Genomic DNA, 20,374 nt, shown 5'->3' with positions numbered 1-20,374 from the left:
AGGGAAGAGGCGAGCCTCCAAAGAACGTCGTGTGAGGAAAGAATGGGGATCTCAGGCAGCCATTGTAGGGGAATCATTGAGGATTTAGTATAAATATGTAACCGAGTGTGATGACTCATGTAAAGGTTTGAAGGCCTGTGTAATTCCGGGGAAGCAGTGAGTGGGAGGATTAATATGATTAGTTGACTAGTAATGGGGGACAGCACTCAGTGTGGGGAGTGGTTGGGGGAAATCAATGAAGGGTCATTATAGCAAGTAGGGGAAAGAAGGCAATATGAATGTGTTAATGCTCAGGACAGGGTGGCCGAAGGAATAGGGAGTAAGTATGGAGGATTAAAATGTGCATTAAGAAGGAAGTGAGGGGTCCACTGTTTGAAGGTAGGAAGGAGATAGTGTTGGTGGCCTGAGAAGTTTTTCTGTTGGAAGTATTTCTTTATCACCCATGGAGCCCTCCAATCAAGTGCAAGGTGATTTAGGAAATTAGGGAACTATGCAAAAAGCAGCACTAAGGGATAAAGAAGTTACATAGTTTATTTATCCTCCCTTTTCACCTCTCTAGATCTGGTTAACATAGATGTTTCTGAGAAGATTGCCTGCCCCTTCCTTCCTGCTTACCTTACCCACTTTCTCCTTCCACCTTCTCGTCTTTCTTTCCTGCCTCCTTCCCTTCCTTCCTTCTTTTCATATTTATTGAGGCCATAATTAGTCCGCTCTTTTGCCCAGTGTAGAATCTGAAATTTTCTTTCGCAAGAAAATTTGGGGGAGAGGATGAAGGGTAAAAAGCATAGAAAACAGGGAAGTGGTGCCTGACATTGTGGCGCAGTCCTGTAATCCCAGTCTCTTTGGAGACTGAAGCAGAAAGTTTGAGGTCAGTCTGGGCAGTTTTAAAAAGATCCTGTCTCAAAATGGGGATAAAAACAAAAACAAAAAAACAAACTGGGGATGTAGCCCAGTGGTGGAGTACTTGCCTAGCATGGGTGAGGTCCTGGGTACAATCCCTGTACCAAAATAAAAATAAATAAAACAGGGAAGTGGTTTTGGGAACACCACATTAAACCCCAGCTTCTCTCAGAGGTACTTCTAAATAAGTCCAAGCTTATTTCATAGCTATTTCTGTCAGCTTTCTATTTTTGCCTTGTTAAATATGAATTTGGACCTTTCAAGTCTGTATTCTTGAATAGACTCTTCTCCATTCTGTTATTTACCATCACCCCCCATTACAGAGTTGTAATAGAATTTCAAGAGCATGACTGTACATTCAGTAAAAATTCATTAAGCGCTTAGAGAAAGAAAAGGCAAAGGATTTTGAATCTTAGACATGAGAGAAAGGTTAAATAGTGAAACACAATTCTAATTACCTAAACTGTACAGAAATCTTGGGAATGCAAGTCATGGGCATTGGGTCAGGTCACTAAAGAAGAATTCATAGAAATAACTATAAATTAGGAGGAGGAGTACATGTATGAGACCTGCAGTGCATAAGTGGAAATGTTCAGTCTAAGAAAATGTCATACCTGTGGTAGTTGAGCAATAGAGATAACAGGTGAAGACTGGAAAGGTCAAGGTCTATGTAAAGGTCATCTATTACTTCCTAATCAAAACTGCAAAACCCCATTATAATGACAGAGTTTAAAATAAAACTAGTAAAGTAGAGAAAGTAATTGTTGAAGACTTTAAAAAATCTATAAAACTAAATTAGTTCATTTACTTAAGGAGTTTGTGGCTTTCATTAGAGTTGTCAGTATTTCTGAGAACTCCTGGAGACCATGGAAAATTGCTGATGTATGACTCAATTTTATTTTTGGAAAATAATAACAGATGCTAATATCCCTGTAATTCACTATTAGCAAATGTTTGCCCTTTGTGTATTTGCTTCAGATCTTTTTAAAATTTAAATAAACATTATAGTTAAGGCTGTGAAGTACCATGTGAATCTTTTTCAGTTCCATTCTCCTTTCTTCTCAGAGGTAACCACAATCATAAATTCAATGTCTTCCTTTTAAGTCCATGTTTTTATACTTTTAGTAATTATTTTTGCAGTCATAAACAATATGTACTCAATACAATACAAACAATATGACTCAAATTAATGTCTTAAGATATTTTTACTGATATGGCTTTAGGCAGGACTTTTTTCCACTTAGCTCCTGAAGTGAAGGACCTTGCCCTAGACCAGCACTGGTTTTGTAATGTGTAATATTGCTTGTTTTTACAAATGGAATTGTACTGTATGCATATCTCTACAGTTTGCACTTGGAAACTGCCAACTTGTTATATATATCTCTGTTCACTTTTTATTTTTTCTAGCTCTATCACTAAGCTCATTCATCACAGCCTTTTTAAATTTTTATTTTGAGTCAGGGTCTCTCTAAGTTGCCAGGACTGGCCTTGATCTTGTGATCCTCCTACCTCTGCTTCCTGAGTAGTTGGGATTACAAACTGTGTGTCACTATGCTAGGTCTGATTCATTTCACTTTTTTTTTTCCTGGGTACTGGCGATTGAACCTAGGGCTTCTCGCCCATGCTAGGCAAGAATTCTACCACTGAACTACATCTTGCCCTTTTATTTTTTATTTTGAGGCAGGTCTTGGTAAATTGCCAAGACTGGCCTCAAACTGAGATTCTCCTGCCTCAGCCTCCCAAGTTGCTGAGATTACAGGTGTCTGCCACTGCACTGGTTAACCTCCTAAATTCTGATTCACTTTACTATGTTTCATTTATTGCATTGTATCCATTCTTCTACTTATAACATCTAAATTGTTTTCAGTTTTTTTTCCATTAGCAACAGTGAGATTAAGGACAGCTGGGTGTAGTGGTACATGCTTGTAATCCCAGCAATTTGGGAGACTGAGGCATCTTAGTGAGGCCCTGTCTCAAAGAATATAAATGACTGGGGGTGTAGTTTGGTGGTAAAGAGCCCCAGGGTTCAATTCTCAGTACCCTCCCCCACCAAAAAAAAAAAAAAAGAAGAAGGAAGAAGAAGGGGAGGAAGATGGTTAAGAACATGTCTTCTTGGGCTGGGGATGTGGCTCAAGTGGTAGCGCGCTTGCCTGGCATGTGTGCGGCCCGGGTTCGATCCTCAGCACCACATACAAACAAAGATGTTGTGCCCGCCGAAAACTAAAAAATAAATATTAAAAAATAATTCTCTCTCTCTCTCTCTTTAAAAAAAAAAAAAGAACATGTCTTCTTATGTAGGAGAATTTCTCTACAGCAGGGTTTCTGTACATTGTCACTACTGACATTTTGAACTGGATAGGTCTTTGTTGTATGTGGATATCATATACATTTTAAAATGTTTAGCAGTGTCAGGTATGCTAAGCAAAAATGTCCCCTGTACAGCAAAATCACAACTGGTTGAGAAAGACTGCTCTAGCTGTGTATATATAAAAGTGCAACCGCCAGCTTGTTCTGACTCATTTTCCCTGATGTGAAGGACCTTGTCCTAGACTAGTACTGATATCAGGAGACAGTAACAAAACATTGAGATTAGAGTTTCAGAATGGACCAGAGACTGCTCTTTGGATGCTTGCATCATCTACCTCCCAGCCAGTACTAGACTTCTTTCCTTGAACTAATTTTCTGGACTTGGGTTTCTGTCTTTTAAGATGGAAGAGGTGAAGGGGAGACATTGGGAATTTTAATGTTCTATTATAATGCTTAGAACAGAGGGTGCCCTCAATGTTTTTTTTTTTAATATTTATTTTTTAGTTGTAATTGACACAATACCTTTATTTTTATTTTTATTTTTGTGGTGCTGAGGATCGAACCCAGGGCCTCTCATGTCCTAGGTGAGCACTCTACCTCTGAGCCACAACCCCAGCCCTCAATTAATGTTTCTTTTGAGTTAATTCTTGGTAGAAACGAAGATGAAGTTTAAGGGCAAATGGCATCTGAATTGTCTCATTCCTTTATTCCTGAGTTAAATCCTTGAGTTCAGAATTACTGTGGCACAGGGTAGAAATATTGTGGAATGAATCCAGAATTTGAAATGTCACTCTTACTTTCTATTCTGGTAAGGAATCAACAATAGCCTTCCTTGAAGAACTGTCTTTCCCATTTGCTACCTGAAGTTAACATTGTTTCCTGCTGGCAGAATCAGGGACATGGGAGCACTGTAAGTCTTAATCTCCAGATCCTCTTAGCTTGGTTAGGGTGAGATGATCAGGGAAGAAAAGGGAAACTTTTCTTTTACAGTTCTTTTTTTTTTTTTTTTTTTTAATTTCAAATCATTGCCCACAGCCTCCCTTCTTGTTGACCTTTCTTTCACATAGCTTTGTTTCCTGTTTCCACTTGTACCATGTAGTCCCCTTATTTTCTAGTTCTCCATACCCAATTCCCACTCATTGCTTGAAGGCTTAGATTCTGAACTGATGGGGTACCCCCTCTCTGCAGAACGGGATGAGTGGGTGTTCCGGCGGGGATGTGGTCATTGACGGCCAATGAGGACGAGAGCACCACTGCTCACTTCTTCCTTGGAGCTGGAGATGAGGGGCTGGGCACTCGTGGAACAGGCATGAGGACAGAAGAGAGTGACAGTGAGCTCCTGGAGGACGAGGAGGATGAAGTGGTAAGATTAGGGAAAATGATGTAACTTGGTGTTGGAGCCCCCATCATAGAGACTTGAGATCCTATGGGATAGAGACATCTCTCTGCTCTTTCCAAATATATAGATTGTCTGTCATAAACAAGCCCTATCCTGGTTTAGGGGAGGGACAGTGAGATGATTAATTGCTTCTCTTTGAAACCCCTGCCCTTTTGCCCTTCTCCTATTGTCTCATGGTTATTGGTTCTCTGACTCTTCTGCTTGAGCATATATTTCCTATAGTGGAAAGCTCCTATTCTGTAGACAGTAGTAATCCCTAGACATGCCTCAACCTAGACCAAAGTTAGTAGGCATCCTTGGTCCCCAGTGTTAAAAGTCCTGAGAAGAAACTGTGCCCTAAAGAGATGAGATTGTGTTCCTTAATGAGGGTAATATAGATGGGAAGTTCCTACATTCCTGATAGTACTTTTTCTCTGTAGCCTCCTGAACCTCAAATCATCGTTGGCATTTGTGCCATGACCAAGAAATCCAAGTCTAAGCCAATGACCCAAATCCTAGAGCGACTCTGCAGATTTGACTACCTGACCGTTATCATCCTGGGAGAAGATGTTATTCTCAATGAACCTGTGGAAAACTGGCCATCCTGCCACTGCCTCATCTCTTTTCACTCTAAAGGTTGGTATCTGGAAAGAAAGACAGGAAAGGATGGTGGTGGGAATGCAGGATTGGGAATGAGGTTCTTACTGTCTTATTAGTAAAAAGGCCATCAGCTCCTCCCAACACTAGAGAACAGTGCCAAGGGATTTGCTTTCCCTACATCTTGGAGGAGTTGCTGGGTGTAATTAAGCCTCAGGATAGCTCTAAAACTGAGAATCTCTGACAGAGTTGGGTTTCTGGAAGGATCTTAAACATAATCTTTTTTTCCTGATGAATATCCTAGACTTAGGAAACTGGACAGAGGAATAAGTAAAGGGTTGGATGGGTAGAGGAGCTCAGTATCAGCTATGACCTTTAATGTGTCTCTCTGTCTCTCTTGCCATTTTCTTACCCTGTCTTTTTCACTTTCTTTGTTTGGTCTATTTCCTTTTTCCCATCCCAGGCTTTCCTCTGGACAAAGCTGTTGCTTACTCCAAGCTTCGAAATCCCTTTCTTATCAATGATCTGGCCATGCAGTATTACATCCAAGATAGGTATAGCTTTCTGTGGACCAGTGGGATGGATAACCCTGAGATCGTGCCCATTTAGGGAACCACTCTGGGAGGGGCAGAGTCAAACAAACATGTTTAATTTTTGTATCATACCCTATTGAGTTCTGTGCCCTGGTATCTTCCAGTTCCTATGCAAATGATATCCCTAGCCTCTTCCCTTAGTCAATCCCTACTTCTCCCAGCTAAATTTATTTGGGGGTGACAGGAGAGAGGTGTACCGGATCCTGCAGGAAGAGGGTATCGATCTGCCTCGATATGCCGTGCTCAACCGTGACCCTGCCCGGCCAGAAGGTGAGTACCTGCCCTTGCCTTGCTTTCCATGACTTATCCCAGTGTCTGTCCTCTAAATATCTCCTATATACCACCTATCTATGTGGGACTTTGGTTATTGGATTATGGGTAGGATAAGAACCATGGGTCTTCGGACAAAGACTCAGACCTGTTACACAGATACTGTCATATCTATATACCACATATCTATATTACTATATCTGTTACTAAGAGATGGCCATAAAGTTTTGAGGGTTGTAAAGATTAAAACCCCAGGGAAATGGGAGTTGGAAATATTCTATAACCTTAGGCCCTACACACTCCCACCTTTTAGAGTGCAACTTGATAGAAGGTGAAGACCAGGTAGAGGTCAATGGAGCCATCTTTCCTAAGCCCTTCGTGGAGAAGCCAGTGAGTGCAGAGGACCACAATGTTTACATCTATTACCCCAGCTCTGCTGGAGGAGGAAGCCAGCGCCTCTTCCGTAAGGTGGGTGGGGACATTTGAGCATCTGGGAAGTTAGAGAGGTGGAAGGATGAGGATGATATTGTGAAGAAGGGGGCTGAAGGATTTGGGGATAGGGTGGTGGATTGAGGCAATGTTTTCTTTCCTTTCTTTTCTTCCTGAAGATTGGCAGCCGAAGCAGCGTTTACTCTCCTGAAAGCAGTGTCCGAAAGACGGGGTCATACATCTATGAGGAGTTTATGCCAACAGATGGCACAGATGTCAAGGTTATGGTGGACACAGGGATTTAAGATGTTACAAAGGTCTGGGTGGGGATGGGGTTCTTGGGAAGCCAGTGCATGTGGAAGGGGTGCTAGAAATTAAATGTGAATTCAGTTGGCTTTCAAATTCAAGTGAAGATAATGAATGGAGAATGTAGACATTCTTATTTATACTGTCAGAGCAAGGGCAAGGTGGCATGAGAAATGGTGTAGTGTTGATAAATTACTTTTTAGTGAGGACTAGATAATAGTGCTAGAGTTCTAAGAAGAAACCTTCCTAATAATGCTGCAGTTGGGCTCAATAAAAATAGTGTCAGTCTCCTTATTCTTAATACTCAGGGGGTTTTTGCTTTGACTTTGTTTTGTTTTGTTTTTACTCTGAAACTAGTCTACAGACCTAGTCCTCATATTGTCTTCTCATATACAGGGTGAGCTGTGGGCATACTCAGTGATGCTATGTACCTGCAGGTGTATACAGTGGGGCCAGATTATGCCCATGCTGAAGCTAGAAAATCTCCAGCTTTGGATGGAAAGGTTGAACGAGACAGTGAGGGGAAAGAGGTTCGATATCCAGTCATGCTGACTGCCATGGAAAAGCTGGTGGCCAGGAAGGTCTGCGTAGCTTTTAAGGTAGGGGAAGGACCATGGCATTTGTGGAATGAGGGAGACAGACAGGAGCAGAAGTCTGGGAAAGAGTCTTTTTTTCTCCTTGTCTCCTTCCCCTGCAGCAAACTGTTTGTGGATTTGACCTTCTTCGTGCCAATGGTCATTCTTTTGTGTGTGATGTCAATGGCTTCAGTTTTGTCAAGAACTCAATGAAGTACTATGATGACTGTGCCAAGATTCTGGGGTAAGAGACAGTAGTCTGTGCTGAGAGAATGAACTTAGAGAAAAGAGACAGAAAGCTTTTGCTTCTTAAAAAATATTGCAAAAAGGGCCAGGTGTGGTGGTGCTTGCCTGTAATCCCAGCCGCTGGGGAGGCTGAGACAGGAGGATCACAAGTTCAAAGCCAGCCTCAGCAACCACGCGAGGCATTAAAAACCTCAGTGAGACCCTGTCTCTAAATAAAATACAAAATAGGGCTGGGGATGTGGCTCAGTGGTCAAGTGCCCCTGAGTTCAATCCCTGGTACCCTTCCCTCCAAAAAATATTGCAAAAATGATTTAAGAGTGAAAAAGGAAAAAAAAAAAGCAAAAGGGCTTCTCATCCCCTTTGCTTTCCCAGGGCTGCAGTCCTCAGAGATGATAACTGTTAACAGCTTTAGACATAACAGATTATCTTTTTCTGCCATGTATAAATAAACTAGATTTATTTTACTTAAGATGATCATATTATGAAACTGTTCTGCAACTTGGTTTTTTAAAAAAATCATCATATAATGTTTAAACTATTCAAAAATATGTAAGGAGTAATGAACATGGTGAACATCCATGAATGTAGTAGTGTTGGCTGAGCATTTACTAGCCTAAGAAATAAACAAGAATATAGGTGAGCCAGGTACAGTGGTGCATACTTGTAATTCTAGTGATTCAGGAGGCTGAGGCAGAAGGTTTACAAGATTGAGTGCAGTTAGTGAGATTGTCTCAAAAACAAACAAACAAACAAAAAACCAAACACTTCTGGGTTCAATCCCCAGCACTGCAACAAAGGGGGAAAAAAAATAATATAGTGGAAGCCCCTTACACTCCTCCCTGGTTACATCCCCTCTTCCATGTCCAGAGGGAACCACAGTCCTTAATTTGCATTTATTTATATTTCCACCACGTATGTGAGGGTATGTGTTTGCATGTTTTCAAACGTTTTATTAATGTATTCTTCTGTCACATTCTTGTTTTTGTGCGCTTCATTCAGATTTATAGTACTGATTTGTTATTTTCACATTTTTTTCATATTTCTCCTTCTAGAAACACCATTATGCGGGAACTTGCCCCACAGTTCCAGATCCCATGGTCCATTCCCACAGAGGCTGAGGACATTCCTATCGTTCCCACCACATCTGGCACTATGTAAGTGAAAATAAAAAATCTGGAGTAACACTTGGGATTCCTTAAGCCAGACCAGTGGTTGCTCCTGACTCATGCCATCTAACAGGTAGAGCCTGGGTCTCTTCTAAGTAGTCCCCTTATCAGTACCTATATCCCTAATCTCAGATCCTTGCTCCTCTGTTCTTTGACGTGTCAAGTATGATGTGAGGATGGGGGGTGATGGAAGGTTGGGATAGGAGAGAGGCTCTGAGAACATTCCTTATCTTAGGATGGAGCTTCGTTGTGTCATTGCAATTATCCGTCATGGGGATCGTACCCCCAAACAGAAGATGAAGATGGAGGTGACACACCCAAGGTAGGAGAAATGTCCAAATGTACACAGGTCTTTGTGAGGGAGATTGGGTAGAGAACAAACAGCTCCTAAAAGCTTGATTTGTCTTGCTCCTTACTTCTTCAGGTTTTTTACTCTATTTGAAAAACATGGTGGATACAAGACAGGGAAATTAAAACTCAAGCGACCTGAGCAGCTTCAGGTAAGGTGGTGAATCTCACCAGAATGAGTGCTAGGAGAAAAAAGGTGTGGGGTTGATAAGAGATAGGGTGGAAGGGCAAGCCTCAAGGACATGGCCTCCTACATGGAGACCCTATTATTTCCTCTAGGAGGTCCTGGACATCACAAGGCTGCTGTTGGCTGAACTAGAGAAAGAACCAAGTGGTGAGATCGAGGAGAAGACTGGGAAGCTAGAGCAGCTGAAGTCCGTGTTGGAGATGTGAGAAAGAGGATAGCAGAAGGGAGCCTGTAACAGTGAGAAGTGAGGTACTAGGGCACAAAGTAAACTGTTGTTGTATCCTGCAGGTATGGTCACTTTTCAGGTATCAACCGGAAGGTGCAGTTGACTTACTACCCTCATGGAGTAAAAGCTTCTAATGAGGGGCAAGGTAAGATAGCCCCTCTTTCAATTATCATTCACATCTCTTGTTCTTAAACCTGTAGAGTGCCTCTACCTGAAATTACCTTTATGGTTTCCTCAGAAGTTCACCAGTTAGATGTTCATAATATTTTCCTTACATCTAGACCTACTCACTGCCCCATATTCTCTCAGATTCACAGAGGGAGGCTCTTGCTCCATCTTTGTTGCTGGTTCTGAAGTGGGGTGGAGAACTGACTCCTGATGGCCGTGTTCAGGCTGAGGAGCTGGGGAGAGCTTTTCGCTGCATGTACCCTGGAGGACAGGGTGAGTGTTGGGGTAAAATCCTTAGTAGGGCTGGAGTAAGATGATTAGAAAATAAGTCAGGGAAAATGGAAAGAGGCAATGGGGAAGTTAGAGAGGAATAGAATATTCTTTCCTCTATATGGGTACTTATAACAGTCTATTTCTGGTCCTTTCCTTTGCCCCCAGGTGACTATGCTGGCTTCCCTGGTTGTGGGCTGCTTCGTCTCCATAGCACTTTCCGCCATGACCTCAAGATCTATGCCTCTGATGAGGGCCGTGTCCAGATGACTGCTGCTGCCTTTGCCAAGGTGCCTATAATGGCTTTTTCACAGTCCCAGCGTCTATTAAGTAGAGAAACAGAAGGTTTGGAGAACTAGTTGGGAAATGTCAAAGTGTTTGTATACCAACTCAAAAGAAGCTATCACATTGTATACAACTGAAAAGAAGATGAGAATAGTTAGGGGGAGTAGGTCTCCTTGCTCCTCAACCAGCTCCTGTTTGCTCTCTAGAATAATCTAGGCCTAAGAGAACTGGCTTGGAAAAAAGAACTAATTGACCTTGGGCTTCCCCTTCAGGGCCTCCTGGCTCTAGAAGGAGAGCTGACACCCATTTTGGTACAAATGGTGAAGAGTGCCAACATGAATGGTCTCCTGGACAGTGATGGTGATTCCTTGAGCAGCTGCCAGCACCGGGTGAAGGCTCGGCTGCACCACATTTTGCAGCAGGATGCACCCTTTGGCCCTGAAGACTATGATCAGGTCAGGCTCTCCCTATTTCTGTGCCCCAAATACCCTGGATCCCAAGTTCCTAGAATTCTAAATAATAATAGTTATCAGTGTAATAGACTTATTACATGCCAAACATTGTTTTAGGTGTCTTACACATATTATCTTGTTAATCCTTATAGCAACTCTTGGAGATAAGTAAATGCCATAATTCTCTTATCCACAATTTCAAAAATTAAAAAGGTATTTATCAGTTTGACATCATTCATTTGGCAGCCAAACCCTACATGAATTGTCATAGGACTATTTATACTTCTTAAACTTCCTATTTAGTGTCAATAGTCATACATTTTGTTGCAGAAATATTAATGTGTTTGGTTATGCCCTAAATTGAGCTGAAGGCATTAAATAATGTATGACATAAACACTTTTTAACTTCTGAAGTTCAAAAAATTCCCACCAAATGTAGCTAATCCCAAGGACTGTGAATAGGAGAATGTTTCAGTTATCTCTTGTTATATAAGCCCCTGGGAGCTGGGGATATAGCTCAGTTGGTAGAATGCTTGCCTAGCATGCACAAGGCCCTGGGTTCAATCCCCAGCACCACAAAACAAACAAACAAAAAAACTATCCCCCAAACTTAGCAACTTAAAGCAATAGCCATTCCATTATCTCTCATAGTTCTGGGCTTTACTGGTCTAGCATTGGGTCTCTTCTGGGGCTATCTAGGAGGTTTGACTGGGGTTCTGGGATGGGTGGCTTTCTCCTTCTTCATGCTGTCCCTGTAATCTCAGGATTACACAAGTTTTCTTGTGGCTTCTCAAACATATAACTGAATTTCTTTTTTTTAATATCATTTTTTTGTTGTTGTTGTTTATGTTTTTTTATGTGGTGATGGGGATTGAACTCAGGGCCTCATGCTTGCTAGGCAGGTGCTTTACCACTGAGCTACTCCCTAGCCCCATGACTGAATATCTTAAATGATGCTTTAGGGTTCCCTTAACACAGAAATTTACCAGCTTTCTTAAAGCATAGACCCAGAATTAGCACAACATAGTTTGTTATTTTTTATTGGTTAAGTAGTCACAGGGCCAGGCCAAGGGGAGAGTCAAGGGAAGGGAAGACAAAGAATTAATGATCACCTTTAATTACCACAAGGACTGTCGGAACTGTACTACTTTTCTCCCATTTTACAAATGAGGAAATATAAGCTCTAAAGAATTTAAGCAGCTTTTTCCAATATCACACAGCTACACAGCTAGTATGAACCCTAGGAGTCTAACTCCAGAGCATAGGCTGTTAATTACTACAATACACTGTCTCTCAGTATCAATCATAGTGGGTACCATTATCCAATGTGACCATCCTTTTTCTTGGGTATCCAGGCCACAGTTGACCAGGCAGTGGTTTTCCACTATTCCAATTCTCATTTCTGATAGGTTCTTTTTTTTTTAATTGTAATTGGACATAATACCTTTATTCCATTCATTTATTTTTATGTGGTGCTGAGGATCGAACCCAGGGCCCCGCACATGCTAGGCAAGTGCTCTACCACTGAACCACAATCCCAGCCCCTCTGATAGCTTCTTTTAAAAATTATTCATTTTTAAAATTGTATCTTTTTAAACATTTTTAAGTGTACGGTTCAGTGGCAGTAGGCATATTCATATTATTCTGTAACTGTATACTGATAGGTGTATTTTTGGTGTGTTTGTGTGTGTGTGTGTGTAGTGCTTAGGAACCCAGGCAAGAGCTCTACCAATGAGCCACAGTCCCAGCCCTATGACAGGTTCTTAAATGAGTTACATAGCTAAATACATAACGTGTCTTTGCTGTGTTCTCCTCTGAGCAGGACTCAATAAGGGACAGAATCTTGCTGCCTTATTTTTCAATCTGTGTTCAATGCCAAATCTAAAAAATCTCCCTTGCTTCCTTTTTCTAGTAAGAATGAAACTTATGAGGCCTTAGGTAGACCTGTGCATCCTACCTAGAATCTTCTTCCTCCCCATTTCTCATTCTTTTTTTTAATTTTTAATATTTATTTTGTTTGTTTGTTTTTGGCAGACACAACATCTTTGTTTGTATGTGGTGCTGAGGATCGAACCCGGGCCGCACGCATGCCAAGCGAGCGCGCTACTGCTTGAGCCACATCCCCAGCCCCCCATTTCTCATTGAATGTGACTGTCCTAAAAGCTTGAGTTGGAATCCAGTTCTGTGGCAGCACTTCTACTCTAGGTCCAGGCAATAAACACTCATAAAAACATTCTGTCGATGTTTTGTAATAATGTTATAGAGATTCTGTAATAAACTCACAGGAATCTGGGCAATCAGCACTAAACCTATCTTGCCTTTCTTCACTCTTCCTCACAGCTGGCTCCTACAGGAAGCACTTCCCTCCTCAACTCCATGACTATCATCCAGAATCCTGTGAAAGTCTGTGATCAGGTATTTGCCCTGATCGAAAACCTCACCCACCAGATCCGTAATCGGATGCAGGACCCCAAGTCTGTAGGTGGGTGTGAGTGCTACTGTGTTCAGGTACGGGTGCATTTCTCAGGCACTTGTGTGGACTTTCTTAAATGTCTGAGACAAGGCATCCTCATCCCTCTGGTTCTACTCCAGAGTTGTCAGGGTCTTTTGTTGGAGGTCAAATCTTTGGCTCTATCTGACTGCCTGCCTTCCTCCCAGACCTGCAGCTCTACCACAGTGAGACACTAGAGCTAATGCTACAGCGTTGGAGCAAGCTGGAACGTGACTTTCGACAGAAGAGTGGGCGCTATGATATCAGTAAGATCCCTGACATCTATGACTGTGTCAAGTATGATGTGCAGCACAATGGGAGTCTGGGACTTCAAGGCACAGCAGAGTTGCTTCGTCTGTCTAAGGCATTGGCCGATGTGGTCATTCCTCAGGTGTGTCTCATAAAAGTGATCTAGCCTGGGGATAAGGGCATTAGGAAAGGGAAAAAAAGATTTGGGAACCAGGGGAAGAAAAATTAGAGAAGTAATTAGTTAAATTGTTAAAATTCTCAAGATCCACTCTGACTCTGGGTAAGTATAGAAGGCTAATTGAGGAGATATTTGGAGAGAGGAGAGGGAAAGTGGTGGATAGAAAAGAAGCCTCAGATCTGAGGCATGATCTTGGGGCTAGAAATATGAAGCAAGAGGAAAGCAAGATTCACTGAAGTACTTATTCCTGGCGCATGGCCCCTTAGGAGTACGGGATCAGTCGGGAGGAGAAACTGGAAATTGCTGTGGGCTTCTGTCTTCCACTATTGCGGAAGATACTACTTGACCTTCAGAGAACCCACGAGGATGAGTCTGTCAACAAGCTGCATCCCCTGTGAGGGAGGGCTGGGAGGGGTGATGGATGGAGGGAGGGGCATGTTGGGAACCCTTGGAAAATCAAGTCTGGGATGGCTTGGGCAGCCAAGAAGAAAGGGGATTCTGGGATGGAGAGAAGTCTTTGAGGTGGGAAAAATGAGTTTGTGGAAGCCTGAGGAAAGGATTCTCTGACTTCATGCTAATGTAATTGTTATCTCAGGTACTCCCGAGGAGTGCTCTCCCCAGGTCGCCACGTTCGAACACGGCTGTATTTCACCAGTGAGAGTCACGTCCACTCTCTACTCAGTGTCTTCCGTTATGGGGGACTTCTTGATGTAAGGATCCTCATTATTCCTTTAGTCTATGAACATCTATCCCCAGAATTCTTCTACTGTCTTCCTCATGCTGCTTCTCCTTTTTTTTTTTTTTTTTTTTTGTGAAGTACTGGGCATTGAACCCAGAACCTTGCACATGCTAGTCAAATACTCTATCACTCAGCTTTCACCAGACCTTTTAATTTTTATTTTTAAAAATCTTATTTTGAGACAGGGTCTCTCTAAATTGTTGAGGCTAGCCTCAAATTTGTGATCCTCTTACTTCAGCCTCCTGAGTAGCTGGGATTACAGGCATGTGCCACCATGCCCAGCCTCATACTTCTTTTTTTTCTGCAAACTTTCTCTATTCTCCTTGGCTCCCTGAACATTCCCTGACTCCCTGTCCTTGGGCATTGGCTTACCTCTTTTTGTGTTTGGTAGGAGACCCAGGATGCACAATGGCAGCGAGCTTTGGCTTATCTTAGTGCCATCTCAGAGCTCAACTACATGACACAGATTGTTATCATGCTTTATGAGGACAACACACGGGTGAGGAGCAAACAGGGTGGGATGAGGAGAGGGGCCCCTTCTTTCTGCCTCCATTTAAAACTATTTTCTTATCCTTAGAATTTGTGGAATCCAGCTAAGTGTGGCACCTAGACACAGCATGGCACAGAGCATCCAGGAGGTTCCTATTGGAACAGAAAATATGTTCTGGGATGATGTTGAGCCAGAGAGATTACCTATAGCACAGTTGTGGTGTTGGGGAGGATATAGAATTTGGGACATTATAATGAGTCTTTTTCCCTCAAATATGATTATATATATACTTTCTGCATCTGTCTCCACAAAGATGTCTTTAACATGCTGCTGAATGCACCATAGCAAAGTTGCAGTATTGTAGAACTAGGAGTTTGAAAGTCATGTGGAGTGGTGAACTATAAATGGTGGGAGGTGAGGGAATGAGGATCCAGTGACAGAGTATAGTTAAAGGGAAACTAAAACAGATCAGCCTCAGATTGGTGCAAGACCTCAGTCTAAAAGTTCAGGCCTGTATGTATCCTCTTGAGTTTCTCTCTGTTGCCCTTGCCTGCTCTTCCACCTCATACCCAGCTTTTCCCAATGGCCCCTTCTGTTCCATAGGACCCTTTATCAGAGGAACGTTTCCATGTGGAGCTGCACTTCAGCCCTGGAGTAAAAGGCTTTGAGGAAGAAGGCAGTGCCCCAACTGGCTATGGTTTCCGTCCAGCCTCTTCTGAGGTGGGTCAGAGGGCTGAGATATGATTTAGGAACCAAGTGGTGGGAAACTACAAACCATCCAGGACAGAAAAAAGGGTTGGGGAGTTTGAGATTTGGAGGCTGGAAGCTTTAACACCTATTCGGTCTGTTATGGAACAGAATGAAGAGATAAAAACAGACGAAGGAAGCACGGAGAACCTGTGCCCAAGGAAGGCACCAGATGAGCCAGATCGGGCTTTGCAGACCTCACCACAGCCTTCTGAGGGCCCTGGCCTTCCAAGAAGATCACCCCTCATCCGTAACCGAAAAGCTGGTTCCATGGAGGTAATAGAAGGGGCTTGGGAAGAAGATGAAGGGGTGGAAATATCCATGTATACTCTGAATCCTCTTGGAGTTATTCTTGGGACCTGAGTCTTCCTACCCCTGGTTGATATGTTTTACCCTAATCTCTCTTTCACAGCTGGTCCCCCAGTAGAACTTCTTTAAGCTGATTGCTACTTCTAATATTAAAGTTGCCAATGACTCGTGCCTGAGAGAGAATGATTTTAAATGACTAGGTTGAGGAGGACGCTGGATAGCTTTGAACAGGTGGTTCTTTAAAAGGAAATATATTAGAAACAGCATGATCTCTGGGCTTACATCCTAGTCTGATTCTTAGAAGCTGTATGACCTTGCCTCGATAACTAAACTTCTCTAAGCCTCATTCTTTTATCTATAAAATATAAGTAATATTCACTTTATAGATGCTTATTAAATGGTAACTATAGTAACAATACCAAAAGATGGCTCTCTCCATCTTTTTTTTTTTCCACTTTGGGTAAAAATTATAGTGCAGACATGAGCAAACACCTGACACTTTAATGCCATTAGGGTTATATCTGTGTGTGGGCCTGTGCCCTGCCACTCTTTTGTCTCTAGTTCTGGTTCTTATTCTCAAGTCTAGAGAATGGAACAGTTTTTAATCTCACATTGGGTTTATCTAATTGTCCTGGGGTTTTCATTTGATCTTTTTCCTGGAAACACTGTTTTATCTCTTTGACCCAATGATACTCTTTTTGATGCCATGATTTATTCCTCTCTCGGGGACTTTTCTAATTTGGATGCTTCTGTGACCCCATGAATTACTGTTCACTTGACTCTGTGCCAAATCTCTATCCTGGAGGAGTTTTTTTTTTTTTTTTTTTTTTTTTCTATTTTAGGGATTTCTTAGAAGAATGTACAACTGGCTTTCATAGGTCAGCCATAGGTTTCCAGTTCAGATTTTGGAGAAAGCCAAGAAGAAACACAATGGTCTCTTTTCCAAAATCATCCTTTACTTCCTAATTATTTTAAGGTAGAATTGATGTTGATAATTCACATTGGGATATGCATTATTTTCTCCTTGAGGTTTAGGTGTAACTTGATGTCTACATTTCTCTACATACCCTACAGACTCATATGAAATTGATTAAATGGACAGAATGACACATCATCTTCCACAGAAAGCTGCTGCTTCACATTGAAATGTCTTCCCCACTTTCATGGTCTGCTGGTCTGCCTGGCAGGATTGTGCTGGACCTCCTTTTTTCTTCTGGTCTAAGCACAAGAAGACATAGGCAAAGGAGAGCTCTCTGTGTATCATCTCTTAGTCTTGATAATATTGTCTTCCTTCAGTAAGCTTCCACATTCCTTCTTTCAGTTACTGTGTTACTTAGACCCTGGCTCAGCCAGGATGATGGCTGCTTAGGATACACTCCTCAACATTGTAAGAAATCTTCTTTTTGCTCTTTGGTCACAAAGCTTTATTATAATAATATTTCCTCTCCTTGCTGTAGGTATTAGACTATCTTATCCTTATCAATGACATCCTTCCTCCCATCCCTCCTTCTTGTCATCTCATATTTTTTAACTGTTTTGACCTTCATAGCAGTTGTGCCCTAGGTGGTTATCCTCTCCAGCTCTATAACTGGCTCAGCTCTTTGGGCACTGGGGATTTGGGAGCCAGGAGGTTAAAGGAGCCATGACCGGCTTTTCATCCGGTCTGATTGCAGGTCATGAACATGCAGTGCACGGGGAACCTGGACCTGATCCCCTTGAGGGGACGGCGCCGCCGGAGGTCAGGAGACCTCCCCCGGCCTTCCCCAGCCATCGGCCTACAGCCCCGGGCTGTGTCCACCACCCACCTGGCATCCTGCACACAGGTGTCCCTCCCTGTATCACTTTCCTTTCCTGTTTTCTATCTCTGCTTTTTGGGATCTAAGGATGTGAAACACTATCTAGGTGGGATGTGTGTATGTTAGGGATTGTGTGATTGGTCCTCATGGACATTGGAATAAATTGGTTTTATATATCCAGAAGTTAAATAGTTGGGAGTGGGGCACATTTGATGTAAATTAGAAACCTATGCAGTAATCACAGTTGTCCCATGGAAAAGAGGAGAGGGTGACCAGACTTTGTGGCTAAACCACTATAGTTGTCTTTCTGAGTCCTGGGGAGGGATAGATAAGATTAGGGACCCCAGTCTACTGAGAACTATGAATAATTGGATCATGATTTCTCAGATTTGGGGTGGGAGGGCTGTGAGGACAGTTATCTTAGGAATAGAAGTGACTTGTATAATAGAAGAATTCCCTGGACAATTATCTTGCAAAAAAACACTCTCGGTTCTCTTTTCATTTCTCTTTCCTATAAAAATTCTTTGATTCTTTCAAATTTTCTGATGCTGCTTGGCTTTGTAGGGGCAAGAATTAAAAACCTGGGTTTTATACTTCTAGGTTGAGGTAGCAAAATAATAACATAGAGTCTTTTTCTGCAGGTGCTGTCTGAGACTTCGTCTTCAAGGCCTGGTGGCTATCGGCTCTTTTCATCTTCACGGCCACCAGCAGAGATGAAACAGAGTGGCCTAGGTATGGTTTTCTAGCATCTCTCACATATGGTGGAAAGGGTTGTCTGTCTGTTCTTCAGAGTTTTATTGTGGGAAATCTTTGTCATGGGAGGTGGGACCATCCAGTGAGTGGAACTGTCAGGTGGGGGTAGGGAGGATGAAGTGTGAGAAGCCATAGTTAAGTATGAACTTGTATCTCAGATGATTGTTTCCATCTCATGAAGGTGTCTGTCTTTTGGTTTTCTCCACAACCCCCCATTTCCCTGGCTGAATGGCATTTTTCTGGCTTTCCCTCTCATTCCTTATCTGCCCCTCCAGTCTACCTCAGACCTTAAGGGGCAGTGAAGACTCTGAACCTTCAGAGTTATCAGTGACAGAGCTTTAAATAGAGGTACTCATGATCCTCATAATTGTCATATTCCTCATATGGAGAACTTGTGCCATGTCTTCCTCTGAAGCCTGTGTTTTTCACATCCCTGTGCTGCCCACTCCTACCTTTATGCCCTGGCCTTTATCCTGTCCTAATACTGTAACTTTTTTCCTTTCCTTTTGGAAGATTGAGGGACAAATCTGAAACTGGTGTAGTGGCAGAGGCTTCTCTCAGGACTTTGAGGGAATGTCTCTTGATTTTTTTGATCCCTGGAAAGGGGTGGAGAACTTCATTCAACCTTTTCTAAGAACACAGACTGCAGGAAGAACCAAGCCACTGAGGGTATTGTATTCTTTGGGAGGGGGAGGTGGTCCTTGGGAGAGGCTGTCTCTGAACATGCTGCCATGTCAACCAGTAACTAGAATTAGAGGTCAGAGATGAATGTGTGGGGTCTGAACTTGTTCCCCACCTTTTAAAATTTTGTCCTAATATTGTATTTAAATCTTCTCACTTTTCTGTTACCTTTGTCCTTAGTACCTAATTTCTTAGTTCCCAAATGGTCAGCATTTGAATCAGCAAGAGGGTGAAAGACTTTGGTCACTTTCCAGGCTAATTTTATGAGAGTTGGGTACATTTTAGATCCCTGAAATAGAGTAGATGGTTTGGGGCATGAGAAACAAATGACAAATGTGTATATCTGTGATACGGGCTTTTCTTTCCAGAAGTCCTAGTGAAGAGTAGATTTCAGATAGTCTGGAGAAGTGGGTAGGTATGTCTGGCCCAGTTAAATGGGAGTGATGTCAAGAATAAGGCATGGGTAATGGACACAGAACTGGTTGACAGATGGTGGTGGTAAGGTAGAGACCACTGGGCAGAACAGGATTGGCATGACTGCACTAGAAAATTTTTCAGTGGAGGAAATAAATGTAGGACAAAGCTTGGGGTGGTCTGGGATAAAGCCAGCTAGTGTTTGCTTTTCTGAATAAAAACAGACATATTTAGCAACTCTTATTGCTCTATGGCACCCAATTCTAGCATGAAAGATAGTGGAAATTGTTATAGAGAAATCCTGAATTTGGGGGTAGAAATTATTAGCTATCTGATCTTTCTGATTTCTCTGGTTCCCTTGAAACCATGGTCTCTTCTTTGTGAGCTCAAGGGAAACTGACCTTCTCTCCACTTTATTCATTTCCCCTATAAATATTAAGTCACCAGCCAAACTGAGGGTCTTGGCAAAGATAGATTTGAAAGTAGAGAGCAAATCCTAAAAATCTGGGTGTCGGTTTTACCTCTTCCTGACTATGGTAGTAAAGACCGTGTAATTCTAATTTTATGCTAAATCAGATATTGGGGACAGTGACTGGTTTGATTTAATCAATAAAACCTTATTTAATCAATAAAAACTTGATTCTTGCTGGGCATGGTGGTGCAGACCTGTAATCCCAGCAGCTTGGGAGGCTGAGACAGGAGGATTGCAAGTTCAAGGCCAGCCTCAGCAAAAGCGAGGTGCTAAGCAACTCAGTGAGACCTTGTCTCTAAATAAAATACAAAAAGGGGCTAGGGACGTGGCTCAGTTGTTGAGTGCCCCTGAG

At 42.3% G+C, this 20,374-nt stretch overlaps 1 protein-coding gene across 21 annotated transcripts in view; it reads left to right on the top strand.

The window, feature by feature from the left end:
- The window catches only part of Ppip5k1 (diphosphoinositol pentakisphosphate kinase 1), a 44,379-nt gene that overhangs the window by 537 nt on the left and 23,468 nt on the right, over positions 1-20,374 (top strand). For 8 of the 21 annotated variants that reach the window (XR_009228391.1, XR_009228390.1, XM_058584748.1 and 5 more), the window contains exons 2-27: positions 4,021-4,117; positions 4,396-4,570; positions 5,026-5,221; positions 5,646-5,736; positions 5,960-6,045; positions 6,359-6,513; positions 6,654-6,755; positions 7,218-7,379; positions 7,478-7,599; positions 8,654-8,755; positions 9,003-9,089; positions 9,192-9,267; positions 9,395-9,504; positions 9,591-9,673; positions 9,838-9,969; positions 10,135-10,256; positions 10,524-10,706; positions 13,044-13,185; positions 13,362-13,585; positions 13,888-14,015; positions 14,217-14,331; positions 14,752-14,859; positions 15,454-15,570; positions 15,709-15,873; positions 17,580-17,729; positions 18,344-18,434. Coding sequence is in view for 19 of the 21 variants with exons in the window: in XM_058584748.1 (XP_058440731.1) it covers positions 4,424-4,570; positions 5,026-5,221; positions 5,646-5,736; positions 5,960-6,045; positions 6,359-6,513; positions 6,654-6,755; positions 7,218-7,379; positions 7,478-7,599; positions 8,654-8,755; positions 9,003-9,089; positions 9,192-9,267; positions 9,395-9,504; positions 9,591-9,673; positions 9,838-9,969; positions 10,135-10,256; positions 10,524-10,706; positions 13,044-13,185; positions 13,362-13,585; positions 13,888-14,015; positions 14,217-14,331; positions 14,752-14,859; positions 15,454-15,570; positions 15,709-15,873; positions 17,580-17,729; positions 18,344-18,434 (3,196 nt within the window). In the remaining 2 variants the exon portion in view is untranslated. Of the gene's footprint in view, positions 1-4,020; positions 4,118-4,395; positions 4,571-5,025; positions 5,222-5,645; positions 5,737-5,959; positions 6,046-6,358; positions 6,514-6,650; positions 6,756-7,176; positions 7,380-7,477; positions 7,600-8,653; positions 8,756-9,002; positions 9,090-9,191; positions 9,268-9,394; positions 9,505-9,590; positions 9,674-9,837; positions 9,970-10,134; positions 10,257-10,523; positions 10,707-13,043; positions 13,186-13,361; positions 13,586-13,887; positions 14,016-14,216; positions 14,332-14,751; positions 14,860-15,453; positions 15,571-15,708; positions 15,874-17,579; positions 17,730-18,343; positions 18,435-20,374 lie in introns of those variants that run through there. The other 13 variants (XM_058584756.1, XM_058584754.1, XM_058584749.1 and 10 more) reach the window with 7 other exon arrangements.

Source organism: Marmota monax, unplaced genomic scaffold (assembly GCF_021218885.2).
Source record: "Marmota monax isolate L192 unplaced genomic scaffold, Marmota_monax_Labrador192_F-V1.1 WCK01_AAM20220418_F8-fsc00001, whole genome shotgun sequence".
Classification (NCBI taxonomy): domain Eukaryota; kingdom Metazoa; phylum Chordata; class Mammalia; order Rodentia; family Sciuridae; genus Marmota; species Marmota monax.
This window is presented reverse-complemented; position numbering and strand designations above follow the sequence as displayed.